Source organism: Meles meles, chromosome 7 (assembly GCF_922984935.1).
Source record: "Meles meles chromosome 7, mMelMel3.1 paternal haplotype, whole genome shotgun sequence".
In the NCBI taxonomy this organism is placed as follows: domain Eukaryota; kingdom Metazoa; phylum Chordata; class Mammalia; order Carnivora; family Mustelidae; genus Meles; species Meles meles.
In genome coordinates, this window is record NC_060072.1 from 19,361,017 (window position 1) to 19,385,881 (window position 24,865).

The 24,865-nt window shown below is 36.9% G+C and overlaps 1 protein-coding gene across 3 annotated transcripts in view; it reads right to left on the reverse strand.

Annotated features, from left to right (window-relative positions):
• Window positions 1–24,865, reverse strand: part of LOC123945830 (PARP1 binding protein) — a 77,801-nt gene that overhangs the window by 47,357 nt on the left and 5,579 nt on the right. For all 3 annotated transcript variants that reach the window (XM_046010763.1, XM_046010762.1, XM_046010764.1), the window contains exons 2-3: window positions 23,434–23,589; window positions 5,824–6,057 (exon numbers count right to left, since the gene is read on the reverse strand). In XM_046010763.1, coding sequence (XP_045866719.1) covers window positions 5,824–6,057; window positions 23,434–23,586 — 387 coding nt within the window. In that variant the 5' untranslated portion in view covers window positions 23,587–23,589. The remainder of the gene's footprint in view (window positions 1–5,823; window positions 6,058–23,433; window positions 23,590–24,865) is intronic.

The window sequence follows — 24,865 nt, forward strand, 5'->3', positions numbered from 1 at the left end:
TTCCATAGCACACATGTTCCCAGTCTACTCTTTTTTTTTTTTTTTTTATTTGACAGAGAGAGAGGTCACAAGTAGGCAGAGAGGCAGGCAGAGAGAGAGGGAGAAACAGGCTCCCCACTGAGCAGAGAGCCCGATGCGGGGCTCGATCCAGGACCCTGAGATCATGACCTGAGCCAAAGGCAGAGGCTTTAACCCACTGAGCCACCCAGGCGCCCCTCCCAGTCCACTCTTATCATTTTAACTAGACACACATACTCTCCAAGTTTCATTGCTCACTACCATCTTCTCTTGGATAGGTACCTGCTCTCCAATTCATCTGTTTAATTATTACAGTCTTTGACATCCAGATGGCCAACAGACACACGAAAAAGTGTTCCACATCACTCGGCATCAGGGAAATACAAATCAAAACCACAGTGAAATACCACCATCTCACACCAGTCAGAATGGCTAAAATTAACAAGTCAGGAAATGACAGATGCTGGCAAGGATGTGGAGAAAGGGGAACCCTCCTACACTGTTGGTGGGAATGCAAGCTGGTGCAAACACTCTGGAAAACAGCATGGAGGTTCCTCAAAAAGTTGAAAATAGAGCTAACCTATGACCCAGCAATTGCACTACTGGGTATTTACCCTAAAGATACAAATGTAGTGATACGAAGGGGCACGTGCACCCAAATGTTTATAGCAGCAATGTCTACAATAGCCAAACTATGGAAAGAACCTAGATGTCCATCAACAGACGAATGGATAAAGATGTGGTATATATACACAATGGAATACTATGCAGCCATCAAAAGAAATGAAATCTTGCCATTTGCGATGACGTGGATAGAACTAGAGGGTATTATGCTTAGCGAAATAAGTCAATCAGAGAAAGACAACTATCATATGATCTCCCTGATATGAGGAAGTGAAGATGCAACGTGGGGGGTTTGGGGGGTAGGAAAAGAATAAATGAAACAAGATGGGATTGGGAGGGAGACAAACCATAAGTGACTCTTAATTTCACAAACAAACTAAGGGTTGCTTGGGGGGGGGTGCTGGGAGAGGGTGGTGGGGTTATGGACATTGGGGAGGGTATGTGCTATGGTGAGTGCTGTGAACTGTGTAAACCTGGTGATTCACAGACCTGTACCTCTGGGGATAAAAATACATTGTATGTTTATAAAAAAATTTAAAAATTTAATAAAAATTAAAAAAAAAAAAAAGAATGTGCTACACATCCAGACTGAAAGTCAAGGTATTTGAATCCTTAGCCAAGTTGTTCTGGGATTTAAATATCATATAGTTCAACTTTGCTCTTTTGATTTTAATGGGACAAACTTGCTACTTTCCTCTATAGGACAATAAAAGGATTATTGGAAAAATGAAAAAAAAATTATTACTGTCTTTGAATGGGCAAATTCTTCACCTGAAGTATGATGACATTCTTCAAATTTTTGCAACCCTCACAAATCCTTCCTTTAACTTAGCTGGTAAATGATATCTTGTTGAGGATGAGATTCTTAGGTCACTGTCCTCTTCTTTCAGAACATGCTATTTCATTGTTGTTCTTTTTAAATAACTTGTTCTTTCCACCAGGAAACTTATAATATTTATCTTTAGCCTTAAGAGTTTGGAAACTTTACCAGGATATGCTTAGGTATGTGTCTTTTCTCTTCAATACAGCCTAGAACTTCATAAACACTTAACTAACAGACTCAGGGAAATTTTATTATAACAAATGTGGTTAGAATATTTTATTTAATCATGACCTCTTCTGCATCTCATCCTTTTTCTCCTCTGGAATTCCTATCATTTGTTATGCTAAATCCTCCAGATCCAACCTCCAAGTTTCTTAACTTTTCCTTCATAATTATTTCATCTTCATATTTTTTTCTCTGTGCCTTAAATGTATATTTTTAAAGATTGTTTTTTTAAAAGATTTTATTTGAGAGAGAAAGAGACAGAGTGAGAGAGATCAGGAGCAGCAGGGAGAGGGAGAAGCAAGCTCCCTGCTGAGCAGGGAACCCGACATGGGACTCAATCCCAGAACCCCAGGATCATGACCTGAGCTGAAGGCAAATGCCTAACCAAGACACCCAGCTGCCCCTGTGCTTTAAATATTTATTGTATTTGACTTTCAGAACTCTGATTTGTGCCTTAATTCATCTGTTGCACTGGGAAAACTTTCTTTTTCTTCTTTTTTAAATCTGGAAAGTCTTTTTTTTTTTTTTTAAAGATTTTATTTATCCATTTGACAGAGAGAGATCACAAGTAGGCAGAGAGGCAGGCAGAGAGAGTGAGAGGGAAGCAGGCTCCCTGCCGAGCAGAGAGCCCGATGCGGGACTCGATCCCAGGACCCCAAGACCATGACCCAAGCCGAAGGCAGCGGCCTAAACCACTGAGCCACCCAGGCACCCCTAAATCTGGAAAGTCTTAATGTTTAGGTGTATACTTGAATTTCCTTGAATATCCTTGAATTGAGTACTTAACTACTTTTATGGATTCAAATTGTCATTCACCACTAAGAGCGCTATTCTGTTGGTCACATGTGCTCTGAGTTAACTCATCTTTCTGCAGGTGCTGGGACTTGTTAAGTGGCTGTTGCTTTTCTTCATAGGGTAAGGCCCTGACTGTTGAGGTACCTGAAGTGAGGACAATTTTACAAATAATAGAAGTTGAAAATGTCTCTACTATTTACAAAGCATCAGTGGAAAAATAAACGGAATGCCAGTCACCTGCTTAAGCCAAGGGAGAGTCTTTTTGTGGTCTCTCAAGGAGCATCAACAGTATACCCATCCATTCAGCTACTTCTTGGCTTCCTAAGTCAAAGAATCCTGGGACACTCACAGAGGGTATTTGTTGACCTTCCCCAGAAAGTTCCCAGATTTCTGAGGGCTGCTAAGTTCTTCTTGAAATCTACCATTTCTTCTCCTCAGCCCAGGCCTCCAGTATCCCTCAGATAATTGTTCAATTCATGAGAAAGCAAATTCTGTACCAACTGTCTCAACTTGGACTCCATTTAGAAATCGAGGTCTTATATGCTCCCAGATGTCCACAGGCCCTGCAAGCATGTTCCCCAGGAAAGGAATTATAATGTATGAAATACACTTATATGCATTCATACATCTATAATTGTATGATATACAATTATAGTGTATGAAATAACTTGTTCAAGTTACCATGTTTCCAGAATATCCCTGTCTTACCTTTATCTTGATTCCTTATAATTTTTGCCTTATTTAGGCTACTATAAATAAGAAACAAAGATACATAAACATATGTATCTTTAAAGACACTTTTAGGAGCACCTGAGTGGTTTAATCAGCTAAGCATCCCACTCTTGGTATCAGCTCAGGTTATGGTTTCACAGGTTTTGTTATCAAACCCTCACTGGACTCAGCGCTCAATAGGGGGTCTGCTTGAAGAGTCTCTCCCTCTGCCCCTCCCCACTCTCTCTCTCTGTCAAATAAATCTTTCTTAAAGACACTTTCAGCATAAACTAGGGTTATTTTAATGCATTTTTGAGGAAATCAGCCTAAGTATCTATCTGGTTTTCTGCTCAGTTTTCCTTCATTGGAAATTTCCCTAGAGCAAATAAGTGTCAGAGATCAAATCTTACATTTTAAGTGCAGAAAGATTTCAAGTTCACATGCTATATCATCTCAGCAGCTTCCACTCCACTCCTGAAATTCCGCAGAACATGTTGATGTCTGGAGGCACAGAACTCCCTCCAAGGTAGACCTATGTATCTTATACTACAGTTGATACACTTAAATGAAGAGGCTTACTAGAAGATTTATTAGACAGGGGGTGCCTGGGTGGCTCAGTTGGTAAAGCGACTGCCTTTCAGCTCAGGTCATGATCCTGGAATCCCAGGGTCGAGCCCTGCATTGGGCTCCCTGCTTAGCAGGGAGTCTTCTTCTCCCTCTGACCCTTCTCCCTCTCATGCTCTCTCTCTCACTCCCTCTTATTCTCTCTCAAATAAACATAAAAAATCTTTCAAATAAAAAAAATCTTATAGAAAACTTAGACAGCAACAAAGGATAAGGTGAAAACAATGTGCCCAAAAACCTCAGGCAGATTATACTCTTACCGGCTTATCAAAAAATTCTCTTTGTTGTTCCTATAATCCAGTACTTATATTTGATTAGCCTCTCTAAATTAACTATACGAAAAATAGTCAAAAATCATCTCTACAAACAAATAAAATACAGGTAGGGAAGAATAAAGAAAAACTATCTTCCCTCACAAGTATCTTTACCATAGTGTGGTTATGTATGTGTGTCTCAGAAAGTTACGACGGGGGGCACCTGGGTGGCTTAGTCAGTTAAGCATCTGCCTTTGGTTCAGATCATGATCCCGGGGTCCTGAGACTGAACCCCAAGTCGAGCCCTTGTTGAGCCCTGTGTTGGGCTACATACTCAGCAGGGAGCCTGCTTCTCTCTCTCCTTCCGCTCCTCCGCCCCAACTCGTGCTCTCCCTAACTCTCTCTCTCAAATAAGTAAATAAAATCTTTAAAAAAAAAAAAAAAAGTTACAAGAGGGCAAAGGGTTCCATTATGGTCCAGTAGGCCAAGACCGCAAACTGCCTGCCAATATCCACTCTCCCCTTCTTCATCAGTAACAGAGATTCTGTTTTTATTCTGGCATGTTACCCAGAAAAAAAAAAGACTATATTCTCCATCTTCCCTAACATCTTGGTGTGGCCATGTGACTAAGCTTTGCGCAAGCACATGGAGGCAAAAGAGCTATGCTTCTTTAAAATGAAAGGAGAGTGCTGTTCTTCCTTACTTCCTGATGCAAGGAATGCTGATAATGGAATCTGGAGTTCCAACAGCTAACTTGGACCACAAATGATCTTGAGGGTAGAGGTCAAGAACTAAGATGGATAAGCAGAATGACAGAAAAATCCTAGGTATCTGATAACCACAGAACCATCACATCAGTCCCATATGCTTACCTTAAGACTCCTTTTATAAAACAGTGAAATAAACTTCCATTTTCTTAAACCACTGTTACTATAGAGGTTTCTATTACCAGGAGTCAAAACATGATTCCCAAGTTTCAGATAGAAATATTTATAAAATATTCTAATATCTTAGAAAATATAATAAACATTTTCTTCTAATTATATCTATAATTATTTAGTTATTACCACTATTTAATTACTACTTTATTGGTACTCAGTAATGTTAAGATAAAGAAATATATTTCAACACTTTAAAATAGATACATCCAAATATATTCTAAAACAGTTATTAATTCTAATGTAGATAAAACCAAACTATAACGGATGGCATCCCATTAGTTTTAAAATTTATATTCAATAAAAAAAGCAATGAATATGTGTATGCAAAAAAAACAAGAACAGTATATTACCCCATATTTACTGTATCATACTATCATCACAAAATGATACCCCATCTCAGTAATTAATATTACTAATCCATAGAAAGAGTCATAACTATCATTTATACAATATATGCCAAATGAACATATACACATTAAAACAAGAAAGTAAAATATAAAAGCAATCCTTGGCATGAATTCAAGAAGAAATCACACATTTGGGACTAATCTCTTTGTTAAAATTTTTTGATTTGGTAAGAAGTTGTTCTTATATTTCAACCAAATAACAGAATTTCAGCAAAATTTACCACTGAAATACTTCTTTCCAGTAATAACTAACTTTCAGGTAGCTATTTTTTCCATTTCTAACATGATCTGAAAAGCAAAAGCACTATCAAGTTACTATAAATGTTGATACCATAGTTTAAAATAAAAATAAATCTAGCCAAATTTTCATTTAAGACAGAATTATTTTAAAAAATACTTACAGAGGATATGTTGGCATTATCTTCACAACTAGAAATCAAAACACTACATTTTTTATAAACATCAATCAGATCTACCATATTACTATTCTTTAAGAAATCATCGTAAGTCCTCCTAATGTCCTCATAATGGTCAATCACTTCTATATTTTCAAATGGTAGGTTCAACTTCTCATGTAGAAAGTATTTCCAGGTCAATAAGACATCGCTGAGGGAAACTGTAAATTCTCCACTGTGCTGAAAAGAGACAATGCCAAAAAGATAAATTTGGGTACCAGAATATTCATTAATTTGTAATTGATGAGGGAAATACAAATTGAATTTTGCTATAGAAAAGTGTACATTGAATTCGTGTGGATTTCAAGAGAACATCCAAGCTCACCTATGGAATAATTTTTAAACCAGATAGAAAAGGATTTTGATGGTTTTGTAAAATATAAACAACTATGGCAAGTTTGTGCATGACAAAATTAGCAAATATCTAGTCTTTCTTCACTAAATTTCTTCTCAAATTCAGGGAATGGGTGGGCAGTGATCTGTTCTTAAGCACTATTAATTGGGGAAAAATTTGATTCTGTTAACATTTAGCTCCTTTTAGCTCTTCTAATGTATTAGAAATTAAATTTTAAATGTAATTAAAATTAATGTAATTTTAAGATTAATCTCTTAATCAAAACTTTCAATGCCATAGTGAATTACCACATACCACACTTCCAACTGTTAGTCTTAAGACATAATCAAAAAAACTAATTTTAAAAATCACATTTTATTTCATTACTGTTCCAGGAAAAGCAAAATAGCAGTAATAAAACCTTGGGTCGGAGAAGAATTTTGATTCTTCCCTGCTCATGGACATACCAAACTATAAACAAGTGTTAAAAAGCCACAGTTTCTTTCTATAAGCTATTGGATGTTCCTATTGAGGTAAAATTGTTCTTTTTTCTCTTCTTCAATATCAACATGATGTATTAGTTGGTAGACATGCTGAAGGTTTGGTTTTTTTTTAATTGATTGCATTCTGCTCCCAGATATTAATAATAGTGCCCTCCTAAAAAAATGCCAGCCCTAATTCAGTAAAAAATTCTAACTACTCCTTTCCAATACAGCATGAGTAACAAATATTTTTAAGTATTCATATGTAATTTTGTGGAATGTGTTATGTTGCTTTTTTCCACAATTAAGTTCCCTTAATATGTTAGTAGTTTCTGATAACACCAAGATCTTTCCATCATTTGCACTGAAAGATGGTGGATATTTAAATAGAACTGTAATTCACTGGAACTAAAATTGTAACATCATCTTTAGCCAATGAAGAATAATAAAAAAGAATCAGAGTCAAATAGGGGCGCCTGGGTGACTCAGTCAGTTAAGCGTCTGTCTTTGGCTCAGATCCTGGGGTCTTGGGATGGAACCCCACGTCTGGCTCCCTGTTCAGCAGGGAGCCTGCTTCTCCTTCTCCCTCTGCCACTCCCTTTGCTTGTGCTATCTCACTCTCTCAAATAAATAAATAAAATCTTTTTAAAAAAAAAAAGCTGAAAAATAAACTTTCTACTTAACTGACTCTTTCAAATCTACATTTCTTTTACAAAAATCAGCTACATTTTCTAGTTACTATCTAAATTTAAGGCAATTATGTCCAAACTGCCTTAAAAATTATTAACTTTTTACTCATCCTCATGAAGACAAAGAAAATTATCCTTACTGTCCTTGGAGGGATCTATTATATCAAAATTATAAAAATTAATTATATTTCATGAAATTAATTCAATGAAAAAAAAACAGTAACTCTCAAATCTTGAACCCATAACCCAAATGTAAGACAGATTTGTAATTTCGCAGCATTGCATCAAAAACCGTACACTTTACTTCCCAATCCCACAAAAATTACACAATAAAATTTCCAAATGGTATTTAAGTTAAATCCAGCTATTTAGACTTTCAAAACTAAGTTGTCTTATCTCAAAAAATTCCTAAAACTGCTTTGATATGACATCCTTCATATGAAAAATAAATTAAAATTTTGCCTAATGTAAATGTACAATTCAGTCTTATTCGGTTGACTGTAACTAGTTAAAGTAAAACCAGGCAAGCTCTTGATCTTGTGAGAAAAGGTTTTGACTAGATTAACAGTGTTTATACTGGGATTGTAAAAACATTTTAAATCCAAATAAAAATGTACTCCAGATATCAGTTTTCATGATCAGGTGCCCACCATGACAGCATATTCTATTATTCAAACCAGTAACAACTGATTCAGAGAGCTTGTGGTCAAATCAGAAAATGTTTTGCTAGGAAAACACGCCAGCTGGCTAGTATCTGAAGGAAGTTCAAGATGGTCAATGCTTTAGTTCTCTGATGGACATAAGAAGGATTGTATTTCATAAGAATAAAATGAGAAAAAAAACGAAGTTACATTTTTTCAGAGCACTTGCACTTTGTATATTTTGCTGGTTATTTTTATAATTATTCAAAAACTTAAATAAACTTCCTATTTTTAAATAACTGGAATTTTTATTGTTATCAAAACAGAAAAGATAGGAGGTCTGCTTAAGAGCATTAATTGGCTATGTGACCATGAGTAAAATACTGAAAATCCTGTGAATACTTTTCCTTGGTTATAAAATGAGATTAAACAGATTAAATAACACCTGATGAATGGCAGGTGATCAAAAAATGTCATTCTTTCTCTTTTCTCATTCAAAATAAAGTAACTGTTTGTTAGGCGGGTATTAGATAGATGTAATACAATTGTAAAAACTGTTTCTTCTCATTCATTATGTCAAAGTTAGGTCATTTTCAAATCTGACAGTCGACCACAGGCTGTGGCTTTCCATGAAGTTATAAAATTAATATCTTTGTTTCATCCAATGGAACATTTGTAACGTTCTTAAGGCTATTTAAGTTCATGAAAAATAGCATTTATAATGTAATTGCCAGACGGAGTCAAACTACGAATTCAATTCTAAGGAAAGGAAAAGCTAAAACACTATTTGCAGCTTAATAATAAAAGTCATATATATTCGCCATGTAGTCCTCAAAGAATCTATAAATTAAATCTTAAGCAGTATAAAATTCCTAGAGGTCATTTAATTTCAGCAAAAAGACTTCCCCTCAGAAACCATGTCCAAAACCTAAAACTCAAAGATTATTTTAATTACGTTTTCTTTATCCCCATTAGAACAGCTAAGAAAACAAACAGGCCAGTAGACAGACTAACAACTCTACCAGGTATTCACAAGTTTTATAGTAGTCAAATTCAGTTGGGAGGATCATACTCGTGAGACTCGTGTTCTCAAACTTCAGAGAATTAAAAACCTAAATAGAGCTTAGAGTGAAAATACAGGTGAAGTATATATACAACAAACCCCAACTTTTTTTTTTAAAGATTTTATTTATTTATTTGACAGACAGAAATCACAAGTAGGCAGAGAGGCAGGCAGAGAAAGAGAGGAGGAAGCAGGCTCCCTGCTGAGCAGAGAGCCCGATTGGGGGGGGGGGGGGGCGGCTCAATCCCAGGACCCTGGAATCATGACCTGAGCTGAAGGCAGAGGCTTTAACCCACTGAGCCACCCAGGCGCCCCCAAACCCCAACTTTTTATTACCATTTACTATTTATGAATGTACTTGCAGGCAAATGTGTATGTTATTTCACACTGCTGAGTGACATGAAAGTCTGCACACAGCTGGGGATGCCTGAAGTAACTCCACATGGAGATTTAGAGTCAATCAGAACTGCAGCCCAGCATCCCTACTGCTCATGTGCACACACATACACAAACTGTAATAAGCTCAGTTGCAATTCACCTCTCTTCTTTTTTCCCACCCAGAGTCTGAACTTTCACAGTGAATTAAGTGAATTAGCAAGTAGAAAATTAACAAGTAGAAAGAGATCCTAAGTGTGTGCTACACAGACAAACCCAAAAGAAAAAATATCTTCAACTCAGTATTTCAACATATCAAAACTTTTACATGAAAACTAAATTTTCTTCAGGGTATATTTCACTTACTTTTGATATATTTATGCTTCAAAAATTATTCATAAACAAACAGTAGGTGATATGAACACGGTCTGCTTAATTCCAAAACAATAGCTCTCAATTACAATACAATAATGATTCTTTTTTTTTTTTTAAGATTTTATTTATTTATTTGACAGAGAGAGATCACAAGTAGGCAGAGAGGCAGGCAGAGCTGAGCAGAGAGCCCGATGCGGGGCTCGATCCCAGGGCCCTGGGATCATGACCTGAGCTGAAGGCAGAGGCTTTAATCCACTGAGCCACCCAGGCGCCCCATACAATAATGATTCTTAATAATTGCCTCAATTTCTATCTCTTCTCATTTTCAAGTGAATGATCACCAAAGCTTAACCTTTAGTTAGTCTATTCCATTGACATAATATCCTCACAATCTATTAATTATCTTGGGGTACCATTTCTTCAGGTTACTAAAGGAGAGTTTTTTTGGGGGGGTTTGGTTGGTTTTTTTTTAATGCTCAGGCAGTAAAATTGGAAAGACTTGAATATGGATTGCAATGGAGAGCAAAAGAAAGAAACTGTACAAGGATCTTTGGGTGTCTAGCTTCACTGACTAAGTGAACAATGGTATATAAGACTGAGACTAAGATTGGCATATAAATTCTGGTAAAACAATGTAAAGGAAGTATATCCAGAGAAGCTAAGTAAAATGTAACACATCAGAAGTTATCAACAAAGAGTGTTACAAAGTACATGTAGAATTCTTTTAAAGAGCAAAAAAGAGATAAAAATAACTCAACAGTAAAATAAGCAAAGGATATGAATGAGCAAACAATAAAAAGGATACCTAAATAGTCAAATCAGCATTTTAAAAGATGTTTAAATGCTCTAATAATAGAAAAATTAAAATGAAGTACCCTCTTCTCTCTTTTCTTGTTCTTAGATAACATCTAATATGGAGAAATATAAGAAAATGGTATACTACAGGTGTATACTCTCCTATACTGTTGATATAATGTAAATTCTAATAACCAAGTTGAAGACAAATTTGGTAACATCAAGTCAAATGAAAGATGTATCTGTCATATGATCCCTTGTGTATAGGGCCTAGAGAAACTCTTTGTTCATGCACAGACATCTCATTTCAATGAAGAATTGTTTATAATACCAAAAAAATTCAAACGACCCAAAGGTCTATCAATGAGTAAAATATACCAGTCAAACAAAGGATGATTTTTAAAATGAATAAATTAGATCAACTTTTCTGTCTATCAGTACCTAAAGAGGTCTTGAAAACAATGTTGGATAATAAAAACAAGATACAGAAAGAATGTATACCATCTGTTATAATTTTAAAACAGACATATTAACAAGGCTATCTGCCTGGCTGGATATGCAGAGAAACCCCTCCTGACATGAAATACCTAAAACCAAAAGAGAAAATAGAAACCTTTTTTAAACATGACTGAATTGTTCATAAGAAAAGGGAAATTACAAAAGGTCAAAAACAATGAGCAAGTGCCAATAAGCAAATGGTGAGACCTGTATTTTCCGGGTAACTACTATTCCCTGGCACAAAAGAAGCTGGTTTTTATGAACCCTGAGCACAAAGGTTAGGAAACAAAGCTAAGCATAAAGAAAGGTGGAAAGTGGGATCAAAACCCCCACCCCACCTACCCTGCCAAAATCAAAGCCTCTAAAGGTCAACAGTCTTGATATGTCCACTAGAAAAAAATTTGTCCAGTAAAAAGGTGATGATGAAGATACTTGCCAGTGAAGAGATTTCTGAAGTAGCCCCAGTACTATGATTACCTCTCTGTATGATCTTCATTTAGGTTTTATTTTTATTCTTTTTTTTTAAATTAATTTTTTTTCCATTTTATTTATTTTTTCAGCGTAACAGTATTCATTCTTTTTGCACAACACCCAGTGCTCCATGCAAAACGTGCCCTCCCCATTACCCACCACCTGTTCCCCCAACCTCCCACCCCTGACCCTTCAAAACCCTCAGGTTGTTTTTCAGAGTCCATAGTCTCTTATGGTTCGCCTCCCCTTCCAAATTTTTTTTTTTAATAAACATATAATGTATTTTTATCCCCAGGGGTACAGGTCTGTGAATCGCCAGGTTTACACACTTCACAGCACTCACGATAGCACTTACCCTCCCCAATGTCCATAGCCCCCTCCCCCTCTCCCAATCCCACCTCCCCCTAGCAACCCCCAGTTTGTTTTGTGAGATTAAGAGTCATTTATGGTTTTTTTTTTAATTTAAATTCAACTACCATATAGTGATTATTAGTTTCAGAGGTAGAGGTCAGTGATTCATCAGTCTTATGTTAATACTCAGTGCTCATTACATCATGTGCTGTCCTTACTGTCCATCACCAGTTATCTCATCCCTTTATCACCCTCCCCTCCAGCAACCCTCAGGTTTGTTTCCTATGATTAAAAGTTTCTTACGGTCTGTCTTCCTCTCTGATTTTGTCCTGTTTTACTTTTCCCTCCCTTCCCCTATAATCCTTTGTTTCATTTCTTAAATCTCACATGAGTGAGATCATATCAATTGTCTTTCTCTGATTGACTTATTTCCCTTAGCATAATACCCTCTACTTCCATCCACGTCATTGAAAATGGCAAGATTTCATTTTTTGATGGCTGCATAATATTCCATTGTACCTAGATATACCACAGCTTCTTTATCCATTCATTGCAGATGGACATCTGGGCTTTTTCCATAGTTTGGCTATTGTGGACATTGCTACTATAAATATTCAGGAGCACGTGCTCCTTTGGATCACTACACTTAAATCCTGCAGGAAATACCCAGTAGTGCAATTGCTGGGTCTCAGGTTTGCTCTATTTTTTTTTTTTTTAAAGATTTTATTTATTTGACAAAGAGAGAGAGAGGTCAAAGTTAGGCAGAAAAGCAGGCAGAGTGGGAGGGAGAAACAGGCCTCCTGCTAAGCAGACAGCCTGATGCGGGGCTCGATCCCAGGACCACTTTCATTCTTCTACATTTGGCTGTCCAATTTTCCCATTACCCTTTGTTGAAGAGACTTATTTTTCCATTGGACATTCTTTCCTGCTTTGTTTAAGATTAGTTGACCACAGAGTTGAGGATCCATTTTTGGGTTCTCCCTTCTGTTCCATTGATCTGTGTGTCTGTTTTTGTGCCACTGTCTTGATGACTATAGCTTTGTTATAGAGCTTGAAGTCCAGAATTGTGATGCCACCAGCTTTGTTTTTCTTTTTCAACATTCCTCTGGTTATTTGGGGTCTTTCCTGGTTCCATACAAATTTTAGGGTTAATTGTTTCAGCTCTGTGAAAAATGTCGATGGTATTTTGTTAGGGATTGTACTGGATGTATAGATTGCTCTACGTAGCATAGACATTTTCACAATATTTGTCCTTCCAATTCATGAGCATAGAACATTTTTCCATTTTTTTTTGTGTCTTCCTCAATTTCTTATGGGAGTATTCTATAGTTTTCTGAGTACAGATACTTTGCCTCTTTGGTTAGGTTTATTCCTAGGTATCTTATGGCTTTTGGTGTAATTGTAAATGGGATCAACTCCTTAATTTCTCTTTCTTCTGTTCATTGTTAGTGTATATTCATTTAGACTGTTGCCTAATAATTAATTTCTGTTGAGAAAGGGGAAAACAGTCAACCACTTTGGAAGAAAACTGGGATTTATTCCCTGGAGAGGGTAAAACAGAGTCTCTGGACCAAAGAGTGCAGGTGAAAACAAGAGTACCCAAATGAAAACAACAGGAGTCATATGACCATTGATATTCTAAGTACTGATACTTCTTTCAAGCACCCAACACACTGGCAGCTCAAATTTACACCATTTGTGTAAAGACTCTTTTCTGAAGAAACTGTTCTAAAAGGGATACCTTAAAGATGTGCATCAGATATTTCCCAGCCAAATAGCCCAGTCAGATCAGACTAACAACCCCTAACCCTCCAAACAGAGTTTCCAGTAAGCATTTTAGTGATCCATTTAAATATAAGTGCATGGTCAAGGATCATCATGAAAAAAGTCTCTGTTTGAAGAATAATAAGACTAATAAAGCAAGAAACTTGGGTAAAGATTATGCAAGAAGAAAACCTCAAAAAATATCATTAATAGTCTCAACAGAGAAATACACAGTTGAGGCAAGAAGACTATGGTATTTCAAAAAGAGAGAACAAGAAGAGCTCTTAGAAATGAAGAGGATAGATGATAACAGGGATGCATGACTGGCCCAGTCAACAGAGCATGTGATTCTTAATCTCTGGGTTGTAAGTACACATTGGGTGTAGAAATTACCTAAAAATAAAATCTTAAAAAAAAGATGATAACAGAAAATCCAATAATTATTAAACTAAAAAACATTAAATATTGAATATGTTATTGAATATTGTTTGGAAGAAAAGTAAAAGGCAAATGGATAAACTGATACATCCATAGAGAGGAATACTACTCACTGCTGAAAAGACAGACAAGGAGGAACCAAAAATGCATCTGGAAGAAAGTGAAAGAAGCCAACCTGAAAAGCCTGTATACTTTACAATTCCAGTTACATGACATTCTGAAAAAAGGCAAAACAATGCTGACAAATAAAAAATTAGTGGTTGGCAGGGGTTGGTGAAGAGGGAGGGAAAAATAAATAGGTGGAGCAGAGAGGATATTAAGGGCAGTGAAACAATTCTGTAAATACTATAAAGGTGCATACGTATCTTATATATTTGTCAAAACCCACAGAATGTACAATACCAAGAGTGTCTAAGGATAAAGACTCAGGATGTCCACTACTTAAAATCAAATTGTTCATACAGAGTAATATGAATAATATGTATGCATGTGTACGATACATACCTGGGTATATTTATGGATTTATATTATGTAGACATATAAAAATATTAAAAAAATAATGCAAAGGTGGAAAAAAATTAATTGGTGAATTAAGTGAAGGGCATGAAGGAATTCAGTGTACTATTCTTGTGACCTTTCTGGAAGTTTAACTTTTTTTTAAACACAAAGTCCAAAAAGTGTGATTTACATTTTTTTTCCTTTAGCATACCTATATAAAATTGATTTTTAATAATGACTATGATTAAAAACAAGAAACAGACAAGTGGGATTAAAAAGACTTCCCTTGGGGGGAGGAGTCAAGATGGCGGAGAGTAGCAGGCTCAGACTACATCAGGTAGCAGGAGATCAGCTAGATAGCTTATCTAAACATTGCACACACCTACAAATCCAACGGGAGATCAAAGAGAAGAAGAACACCAATTCTAGAAACAAAATCAACCACTTTCTGAAAGGTAGGACTGGCGGAGATGTGAATCCAAAAGGATGGGAAGAAAGACCGCGGGGGGAGGGACCGGCTCCGGCAAGCTGCAGAGCAATGGAGCACAAAATCAGGACTTTTAAAAGTCTGTTCCACTGAGTGACATTGCTCCAGAGGCTAAACCGGGGTGAATCCCACGTGGGGTCAGCGTGGCCCCAGGTCCCGGAAGGTCACAGAAGGATCAGGGGTGTCAGAGTGTCACAGAGCTCGCAGGTATTAGAACGGGGAAGCCAGCTACACAGACAGAGCCGAAGACTGAGGTCTCAGCTCGGGGTTACCTTGAACCGGTCGCAGGCTGGGTGAGCTTGGAGCTCGGCCAGAGGCCAGGGATTCGGGAGTGACTGGGCACTGTTCTCTGGGGGCACACTGAGGAGTGGGGCTCTCGGCCCCTCCGGGCCGGAAACTGGGAGGCCGCCATTTTCATTCCCGTCCTCCGGAACTCTACGAAAGCGCTCAGGGAACAAAAGCTCCCGAAAGCAACCCCAGTGGATTACTTAGTCCAGCCCCCAGTAAGGGCGGTGCAATTCTGCCTTGGGCAAAGACACTTGAGAGTCACTACAACAGGCCCCTACCCCAGAAGACCAACAAGAAATCCAGCCAGGACGAAGTTCACCTACCAAGAAAACCGGTTCAATACCAAGGACAGCAGCGGAATTCCAGAGGAGGAGAAAGCAAAGCACGGAACTCATGGCTTTCTCCCCATGATTCTTTAGTCTTGTGGTTAATTTAATTTTTTTTTTAATTTTTTTTTCTTCTTCTAAATTTTATTAAACTTTTACCCTTTTCTTTTCTAACGTTTTTTAACTAGTTTATCTAATATATATATTTTTTCTCTCTTTTTTATATTTTTGTTTATTTCTTTTCTTTTTTTAATTTTTTCTTTATTTTTTGAAACTCTTTTTATCCCCTTTCTCCCCCACGCCCCAAGATTTGGGGTCTCTTCTGATTTGGTTAAAGCACATTTTTCTGAGGTCTTTGCCACCCTTTTAGTATTTTACTTGCTCCTTCATATACTCTTATCTGGACAAAATGACAAAGCAGAAAAATTCACCACAAAAAAAAGAAAAAGAGGCAGTGCCAAAGGCTAGGGACCTAATCAATACAAACATTGGTAATATGTCAGATCTAGAGTTCAGAATGACGATTCTGAAGGTTCTAGGTGGGCTCGAAAAAGGCATGGAAGATATTAGAGAATATCTAACATTATATCAGGAGATATAAAAGCCCTTTCTGGAGAAATAAAAGAACTAAAATCTAACCAAGTTGAAATCAAAAAAGCTATTAATGAAGTGCTATAAAAAATGGAGGCTCTTACTGCTAGGATAAATGAGGCAGAAGAAAGAATTAGTGATATAGAAGACCAAATAACAGAGAATAAAAGAGCTAAGCAAAAAAGGGACAACAGCTACTGGACCACGAGGGGAGAATTCGAGAGATAAGTGACACCATAAGACGAAACAGCGTTAGAATAATTGGGATTCCAGAAGAAGAAGAAACAGAAAGGGGAGCAGAAGGTCTATTGGAGAGAATTATTGGAGAGAATTTCCCTCATATGGCAAAGGGAACAAGCATCAAAATCCAGTAGGTGCAGAGAACCCCCCTCAAAATCAACAAGAATAGGTCCACACCCTGTCACCTAATAGTAAAATTTACAAGTCTTAGTGACAAAGAGAAAATCCTGAAAGCAGCCCGGGAAAAGAAGTCTGTAACATACAATGGTAAAAATATTACATTGGTAGCAGACTTATCCACAGAGACCTGGTAAGCCAGAAAGAGCTGGCATGATATATTCAGTGCACTAAACGAGAAAAACATGCAGCAAATATCCAGCTAGGCTATCATTGAAAATAGAAGCAGAGATAAAAAGCTTCAGGACAAACAAAAACTGAAACAATTTGTAAACACCAAACCAGGTCTACAGGAAATATTGAAAGGGGTCCTTTAAGCAAAGAGAGAGCCTAAAAGTAGTAGATCAGAAAGGAACAGAGACAATATACAGTAACAGTCACCTTACAGGCAATACAATAGCACTAAATTCATATCTCTCAATAGTTACCCTGAATGTTAATGGGTTAAATGCCCCAATCAAAAGACACAGGGTATCAGAATGGATAAAAAAAACAAAACCCATCTATATGTTGCCTACAAAAAACTGATTTTAGATGCGAAGACACCTCCAGATTTAAAGTGAGGGGGGTGGAAAACAATTTACCACGCTAATGGGTATCAGAAGAAAGCTGGGGTGGCAATCCTTATATCAGATCAATTAGATTTTAAGCCAAAGAGTATAATAAGAGATGAAGAAGGACACAATATCATACTCAAAGGGTCTGTCCAACAAGAAGATCTAACAATTTTAAATATCTATGCCCCTAACGTTGGAGCAGCCAACTATATAAACCAATTAATAACAAAATCAAAGAAACACATCAATAACAACACAGTAATAGTAGGGGACTTTAACACTCCCCTCACTGAAATGCACAGATCATCCAAGCAAAAGATAAACAAGGAAATAAAGGCCTTAAATGACACAATGGACCAGATGGACATCACAGATATATTCAGAACATTTCATCCCAAAGCAACAGAATACACATTCTTCTCTAATGCACATGGAACATTATCCGGAATAGATCACATCCTGAGTCCTAAATCAGGTCTCGACCAGTATCAAAAGATTGGGATCATTCCCTGCATATTTTCAGACCACAATGATCTGTAGCTCGAACTCAATCACAAGAGAAAATTTGGAAAGAACCCAAATACATGGAGACTAAGCAGCATCATTCTAAAGAATGAATGGGTCAACCAGAAAATTAAAGAAGAATTGAAAAATTCATGGAAACAAATGATGATGAAAACACAAGGGTTCAAAATCTGTGGGACACAGCAAAGGCAGTCCTGAGAGGAAAATATATAGCAGTACAAGCCTTTCTCAAGAAACAAGAAAGGTCTCAAGTACACAACCTAACCCTACATCTAAAGGAGCTAGAGAAAGAACAAGAAAGAAACCCTAAACCCAGCAGGATAAGAGAAATCATAAAGATCAGAGCAGAAATCAATGAAATAGAAACCAAAAAAACAATAGAATAAATCAACGAAACTAGGAGCGGGTTCTTTGAAAGAATTAATAAGATTGATAAACCCCTGGCCAGACTTATCAAAAAGAAAAGGGAAAGGACCCAAATAAATAAAATCATGAATGAAAGAGGAGAGATCACAACTAACACCAAAGAAATACAATTATAAGAACATACTATGAGCAAGTCTATGCCAACAAATTTGAAAATCTGGAAGAAATGGATGCATTCCTAGAGACATAAAAACTACCACAACTGAACCAGGAAGAAGTAGAAAACCTGAACAGGCCCATAACCTGTAAGGAGATTGAAACAGTCATTAAAAATCTCCAAACAAACAAAAGCCCAGGGCCAGACGGCTTCCCAGGGGAATTCTACCAAACATTTAAAGAAGAATTAATTCCTATTCTCCTGAAACTGTTCCAAAAAATAGAAATGGAAGGAAAACTTCCAAACTCATTTTATGAGGCCAGCATCACCTTGATCCCCAAACCAGACAAGGATCCCACCAAAAAAGAGAACTACAGACCAATATCCTTGATGAACACAGATGCAAAAATTCTCACCAAAATACTAGCCAATAGGATTCAACAGTACATTAAAAGGATTATTCACCACGACCAAGTGGAATTTATTCCAGGGCTCCAAGGTTGGTTCAACATCTGCAAATCAATTAATGTGATACAACACATTAATAAAAGAAAGAACAAGAACCATATGATACTCTCAATAGATCCTGAAAAAGCATTTGAAAAAGTACAGCATCCCTTCCTGATCAAAACTCTTCAAAGTGTAGGGATAGGGGGCACATACCTCAATATTATCAAAGCCATCTATGAAAAACCCACCACAAATATCATTCTCAATGGAAAAAAAACTGAAAGCTTTTCCACGAAGGTCAGGAACACGGCAGGGATGTCCATTATCACCACTGCTATTCAACATAGTACTAGAAGTCCTAGCCTCAGCAATTAGACAACAAAAGGAAATTAAAGGCATCCAAATCGGCAAAGAAAAAGTCAAACTCTCACTCTTTGCAGATGATATGGTACTATACGTGGAAAACCCAAAAGACTCTACTCCAAAACTGCAAGAACTTGTACAGGAATTCAGTAAAGTGTCAGGATATAAAATCAATGCACAGAAATCAGTTGCATTTCTGTACACCAACAACAAGACAGAAGAAAGAGAAATTAAGGAGTCAATCCCATTTACAATTCCACCCAAAACCAGAAGATACTTAGGAACAAACCTAACCAAAGAGGCAAAGAATCTATACACAGAAAACTATAAAGTACTCATGAAAGAAATTAGGAAAGACACAAAGAAATGGAAAAATGTTCCAGGCTCATGGATTGGAAGACCAAATACCGTGAAAATGTCTGTGCTACCTAAAGCAATCTACACATTTAATGCAATCCCTATCAAAATACCACCCATTTTTTTCAAAGAAATGGAATAAATAATCCTAAAATTTATATGGAACCAGAAAAGACTTCGAATAGCCAAAGGAATATTGAAAAAGAAAGCCAAAGTTGGTGGCATCACAATTCCCAACTTCAAGCTCTATTACAAAGCTGTCATCATCAAGGCAGCATGGTACTGGCACAAAAACAGACACATAGATCAATGGCACAAAAACAGACACATAGATCAATGGAACAGAATAGAGACCCCAGAAATAGACCCTCAGCTCTATGGTCAGCTAATCTTCGACAAAGCAGGAAAGAATGTCCAGTGGAAAAAAGACAGCCTCTTCAATAAATGGTGCTGGGAAAACTGGACAGCCACAGGCAGAAAAATGAAACTGGACCATTTCCTTACACCACACACGAAAATAGACTCAAAATGGATGAAGGACCTCAATGTGAGAAAGGAATCCATCAAAATTCTTGAGGAGAACACAGGCAGCAACCTCTTCGACCTCAGCCACAGGAACATCTTCTTAGGAACATTGCCAAAGGCAAGGGAAGCAAGGGCAAAAATGAACTATTGGGATTTCATCAAGGTCAAATGCTCTTGCACAGCAAAGGAAACAGTTAACAAAACCAAAAGACAACTGACAGAATGGGAGAAGATATTTGCAAACGACATATCAGATAAGGTGCTAATGTCCAAAATCTATAAAGAACTTAGCAAACTCAACACCCAAAGAACAAATAATCCAATCAAGAAATGGGCAGAGGACATGAACAGACATTTCTGCAAAGAAGACATCCAGATGACCAACAGACACATGAAAAAGTGTTTCACGTCACTCAGCATCAGGGAAATACAAATCAAAACCACAATGAGATACCACCTCACACCAGTCAGAATGGCTAAAATTAACAAGTCAGGAAATGACAGATGCTGGCAAGGATGTGGAGAAAGGGGAACCCTCCTACACTGTTGGTGGGAATGCAAGCTGGTGCAACCACTCTGGAAAACAGCATGGAGGTTCCTCAAAATGTTGAAAATAGAACTACCCTATGACCCAGCAATTGCACTACTGGGTATTTACCCTAAAGATACAAACATAGTGATCCGAAGGGGCACGTGCACCCGAATGTTTATAGCAGCAATGTCTACAATAGCCAAACTATGGAAAGAACCTAGATGTCCATCAACAGATGAATGGATAAAGAAGAGGTGGTATATATACACAATGGAATACTATGCAGCCATCAAAAGGAATGAAATCTTGCCATTTACGATGATGTGGATGGAACTAGAGGGTATCACGCTTAGTGAAATAAGTCAATCGGAGAAAGACAACTATCATCTGATCTCCCTGATATGAGGACATGGAGATGCAACATGGGGGGTTAGGGGGATAGGAGAAGAATAAATGAAAACAAGATGGGATTGAGAGGGAGACAAACCATAATTGACTCTTAATCTCACAAAACAAACTGAGGGTTGCTGGCGGGGGGGGGTTTGGGAGAGGGGGAGTGGGTTATGGATACTGGGGAGGATATGTGCTATGGTGAGTACTGTGAAGTGTGTAAGCCTGGCGATTCACAGACCTGCACCCCTGGGGATAAAAATACATTATATGTTTATAAAAAAAAATAAGAAATAAATAAAAAATTAAAAAAAGAAAAAAAGCAAAGAAACACACAAGTAGGACATGTAACCACCACTACCACCCTTCAGCTACACTGGTTCTTTGGCATTTTCTCAAATTTCTTGGCAGTTTCCTGCCCAGGGCCACTGCATGTGCTGTTCTTTCACCCTCATCATCTTGCCTCCAACCCTTTGCCTACTTAACTCCTCTCATCCCTTTACAGTTAAGCTTGATTTCTCCAACCAAGTCAATTCCTTGGTCTCATGGCATTATATACCTCTTCTCACAGCTATACTTTTGCATTTATTTGTATTTTTCTCTACTAAATATCTACCTCCCTCACCAAGCGATAAGCCAGGCAGGAACCATTTCTGGTTTTGCTTTCCATTTTAACCCCAATACTTATCACAACGCCTGGAACAAAGGAGAGAAATGCCTGGAACAAAAGAAAAGAAAAGAAAGGAGAAAAGAAGAGAAAAAATATCTCCGGAAGGGAGAGAAAAAAGGAAGAAATTAACATTTAACATATATATAAACAGCTATATGGGCTTCTTTGCTGTTCTTTGAACATGCCAGGCATATTCCCACCTCAGGGCCCTTGCATCAGCTGTTCCCTTTGCTCGTAATCCCTTCCCACAAAAACTCCCATGACTAGTTCTTTCTTTGCCTCTTTCAAATCTTTGCTCAAATGGCATCTTGTAGATGAGGCCTCCTTTGACCATCCTATTTCAAGTTAAAAGTACTCTTCCACCCCAAGCTCTATACAATCCCTCACTATATCTCTTAATTTTTCTCTGTAGTATTTATGACCTAAAATACTAAATATCTTATTTATTAGAGTATTATCTGTCTCTCCCACCAGATTAGTGCCATAAAAGCAGAGATTTCCCTCAGAATGTTTAGAATAATGTCTAGCACATAGTAAAAATTCAAATATTTGTTAAAAGAATGACTATATAAGATAAAATTTTATCAAGATCTATGTTCAAAATTTATTTTAATATATACTGTTTTAAACATGCAAAATTGCTAACTGCCATATGTAGTAAAGACTATCTCTTATTTTAAGATTATACAATTCCTAATTTTTAGGCATTAAAATTCTCTTCCTTTTTCAAAATTATGGTTCTAGTAACTATTTTTTTCTCAATGGCCTCATTTGCCAATGTGAGAAATGTTTAAATCCGTCAATGTCTAATATTTTTTTGAAAATCTTATTAGTATATGAAATCTAAAAATCTGGAACTACTGACATATAGGATTAAAATAATTCATCAGAATGTCATTTCACTATCAAGCCCAATAGACCTACATAGACCTACTGAAACTATCTGACACTTTAAATATCCTCTCTGGTCAAGAGAATCTCATTATCTTCAAACCGTCAAGACTTTGATCCCCCTGGATGCTTCTTAACTGATTTTTCCCTTCCTTCACCCCTTCCTTAAAACGTTCCCATCCAAAGACTTCTCCTCCTTTAAGTATACTATCTGAAATCCAATATGTTTAAGTCATTTTCTTACCACTCCAGCCTAATTCATCCTTCTCTCATCTGAACACCTTAAGCCCTTTATGTACAGCTCATTCCAAAAACAAGTTTTGTACAAGCCAAATAAGTAAGAATCAGATTAAGAAAAGATTTTAAAGAGACAATTTCCAGAGCCTTAGTGCAGATTAGGAGAATCAGAATTTCCAAGACTGAAGCACAGAAGCTAGTATTGCTTAAAAAACCCTCCTGAGTGACTCTGATTCTTAGTCTGGCTTAGGAATAATCAATCTATACCATAAAGTCTGAAATTAGTCATAAAATACTTGGACTATGTTAAAATAAACACTATGTGTGCCTTCTAGAACATTTTAAAGAAAAGAAATCATAAATAAAAATATTTTTAACCATAATAACAGTTGCATGTTAATCTTAAGACTTCAAATTAAACATGGAATGTAACTTCCTACATTATATTATCCATATGAATAGCCTTAATTTTGAGGCAAGTTATTTCAAATCCAACTGTAATATTTTGACACAGATATGCAGATGCATTTTGAAAATAGTGTATTGATATTATCATAGGAGGACATATACTGCAAAGAAATTAATTTAATTAAAATAAGCAGCTACCAACATCACTTAAAAAAAAAAACTAAACCTAAATATAGTCTACTAACCTGTTTGTTGTTCTCTGCTATGCAAAGCTGCAATGCCAGGAGCATGGAGTCTGCACCACATACAGTAGTTCTCTCAGAGGTACAAAGAGTGTGCCAATTCCTCCTGAACTCTTTAATCATATCCAAGATCAACTTCTGATTAAGCTCAGCCATCCTCTGAAAGCAGGATAGAATGCAATGTTAAAAAGCTTTATTTTAATTGGAAACTAAGATTTAACATGTGTAAGAAAGCAGAGTTAGAGAAAAATAAGTAGTGAACTAGAGGTCCTTTCATATTTACTAAGGTTGCCTTTAATTAAATTTAGAAAAACAGAACAATACAATTTCTGCCCAATCATATTTTCCTCTCCTTTAGTTTTCTTAAGCCAAATCTTTTGAAATAACAAAATCCAACCTCCAATCTGAAAATTCATACAAAACAGATATGTAAATTCTATAAACTTATAATTATAGATACAGACATAGCTAATTAAAGCTGTATTTTCAAAACATTTGTTTTTAGATGGTAATATTGTGGTAGATTGCCAAAAAAAAAAAAAAAATCAGTTTCCTCCCATCTCTATATTGTCCTAAAAAAAATAGTTTATTTTTCCACCCTTTAAATATGGATCAGTCTAGTAACTTGATTTGACCAACTGAATATGGAAGAATGACATCATGGGGGGTCCAAGCCCAGAGCTCAAAAGGCCCATGCAGAAGAGTTAATGCAGTAGGCCTAATGTTTATTTTTGAAAGGACTGCTTACAAGGCTGGCTCTTGGCTGTACCTAGGAACTTAGAATTCAGGAGGGTTTCCAGTATGAGTGGCTCACTGGGCCTAAATTATATAAATAATACAGTTTATGCTGAATATATGCTTTTCTTCTGAGTCTGAATTTTAGAACATAGACTGAAGATATCTACATCAGTACCCTGGACATTGAGTCTCTAAAGATCTTCCCTGACAGACAACATATTATATGGGCTGTCACAATTTGTTGTTGGAGGATTTAAGCATGTCTTGTGTGACTTCACTAAAAGAGGACTTCAGGAAGCTTATGCCTGATCACCCCAGGACTTTACCCCATGCAACTTCTCCCCACATAGCTGCTTCTTTCCTGATTTTGTTTAGCATCTTTTTGCTGTAATAAATTATAGGTGTTAGCACAACTATATGCTGAGTCCTCTAAGTCTTCTTAACATCCAACCTGGAGGTGGTTTTGGTGGGCGGCCTTCTGATATACGGCTTTGCAGCTTTAGTTCTTAGTCTTAGTTCTTTTTAGTTCTTCTTAGTTCTTAGTCTCTTGTTACTCTAGACTACCATATGAAAAAGTCCAACTTCACTTACTGGAAAGGCCATATAAAAGAGAATCAAGTCACTCCAGCTGACAACAAATGCCACTTAAAGAGGCACCTGGGGTGCTCAGTCATTGGGTATCTGCCTAAGGCTTGGG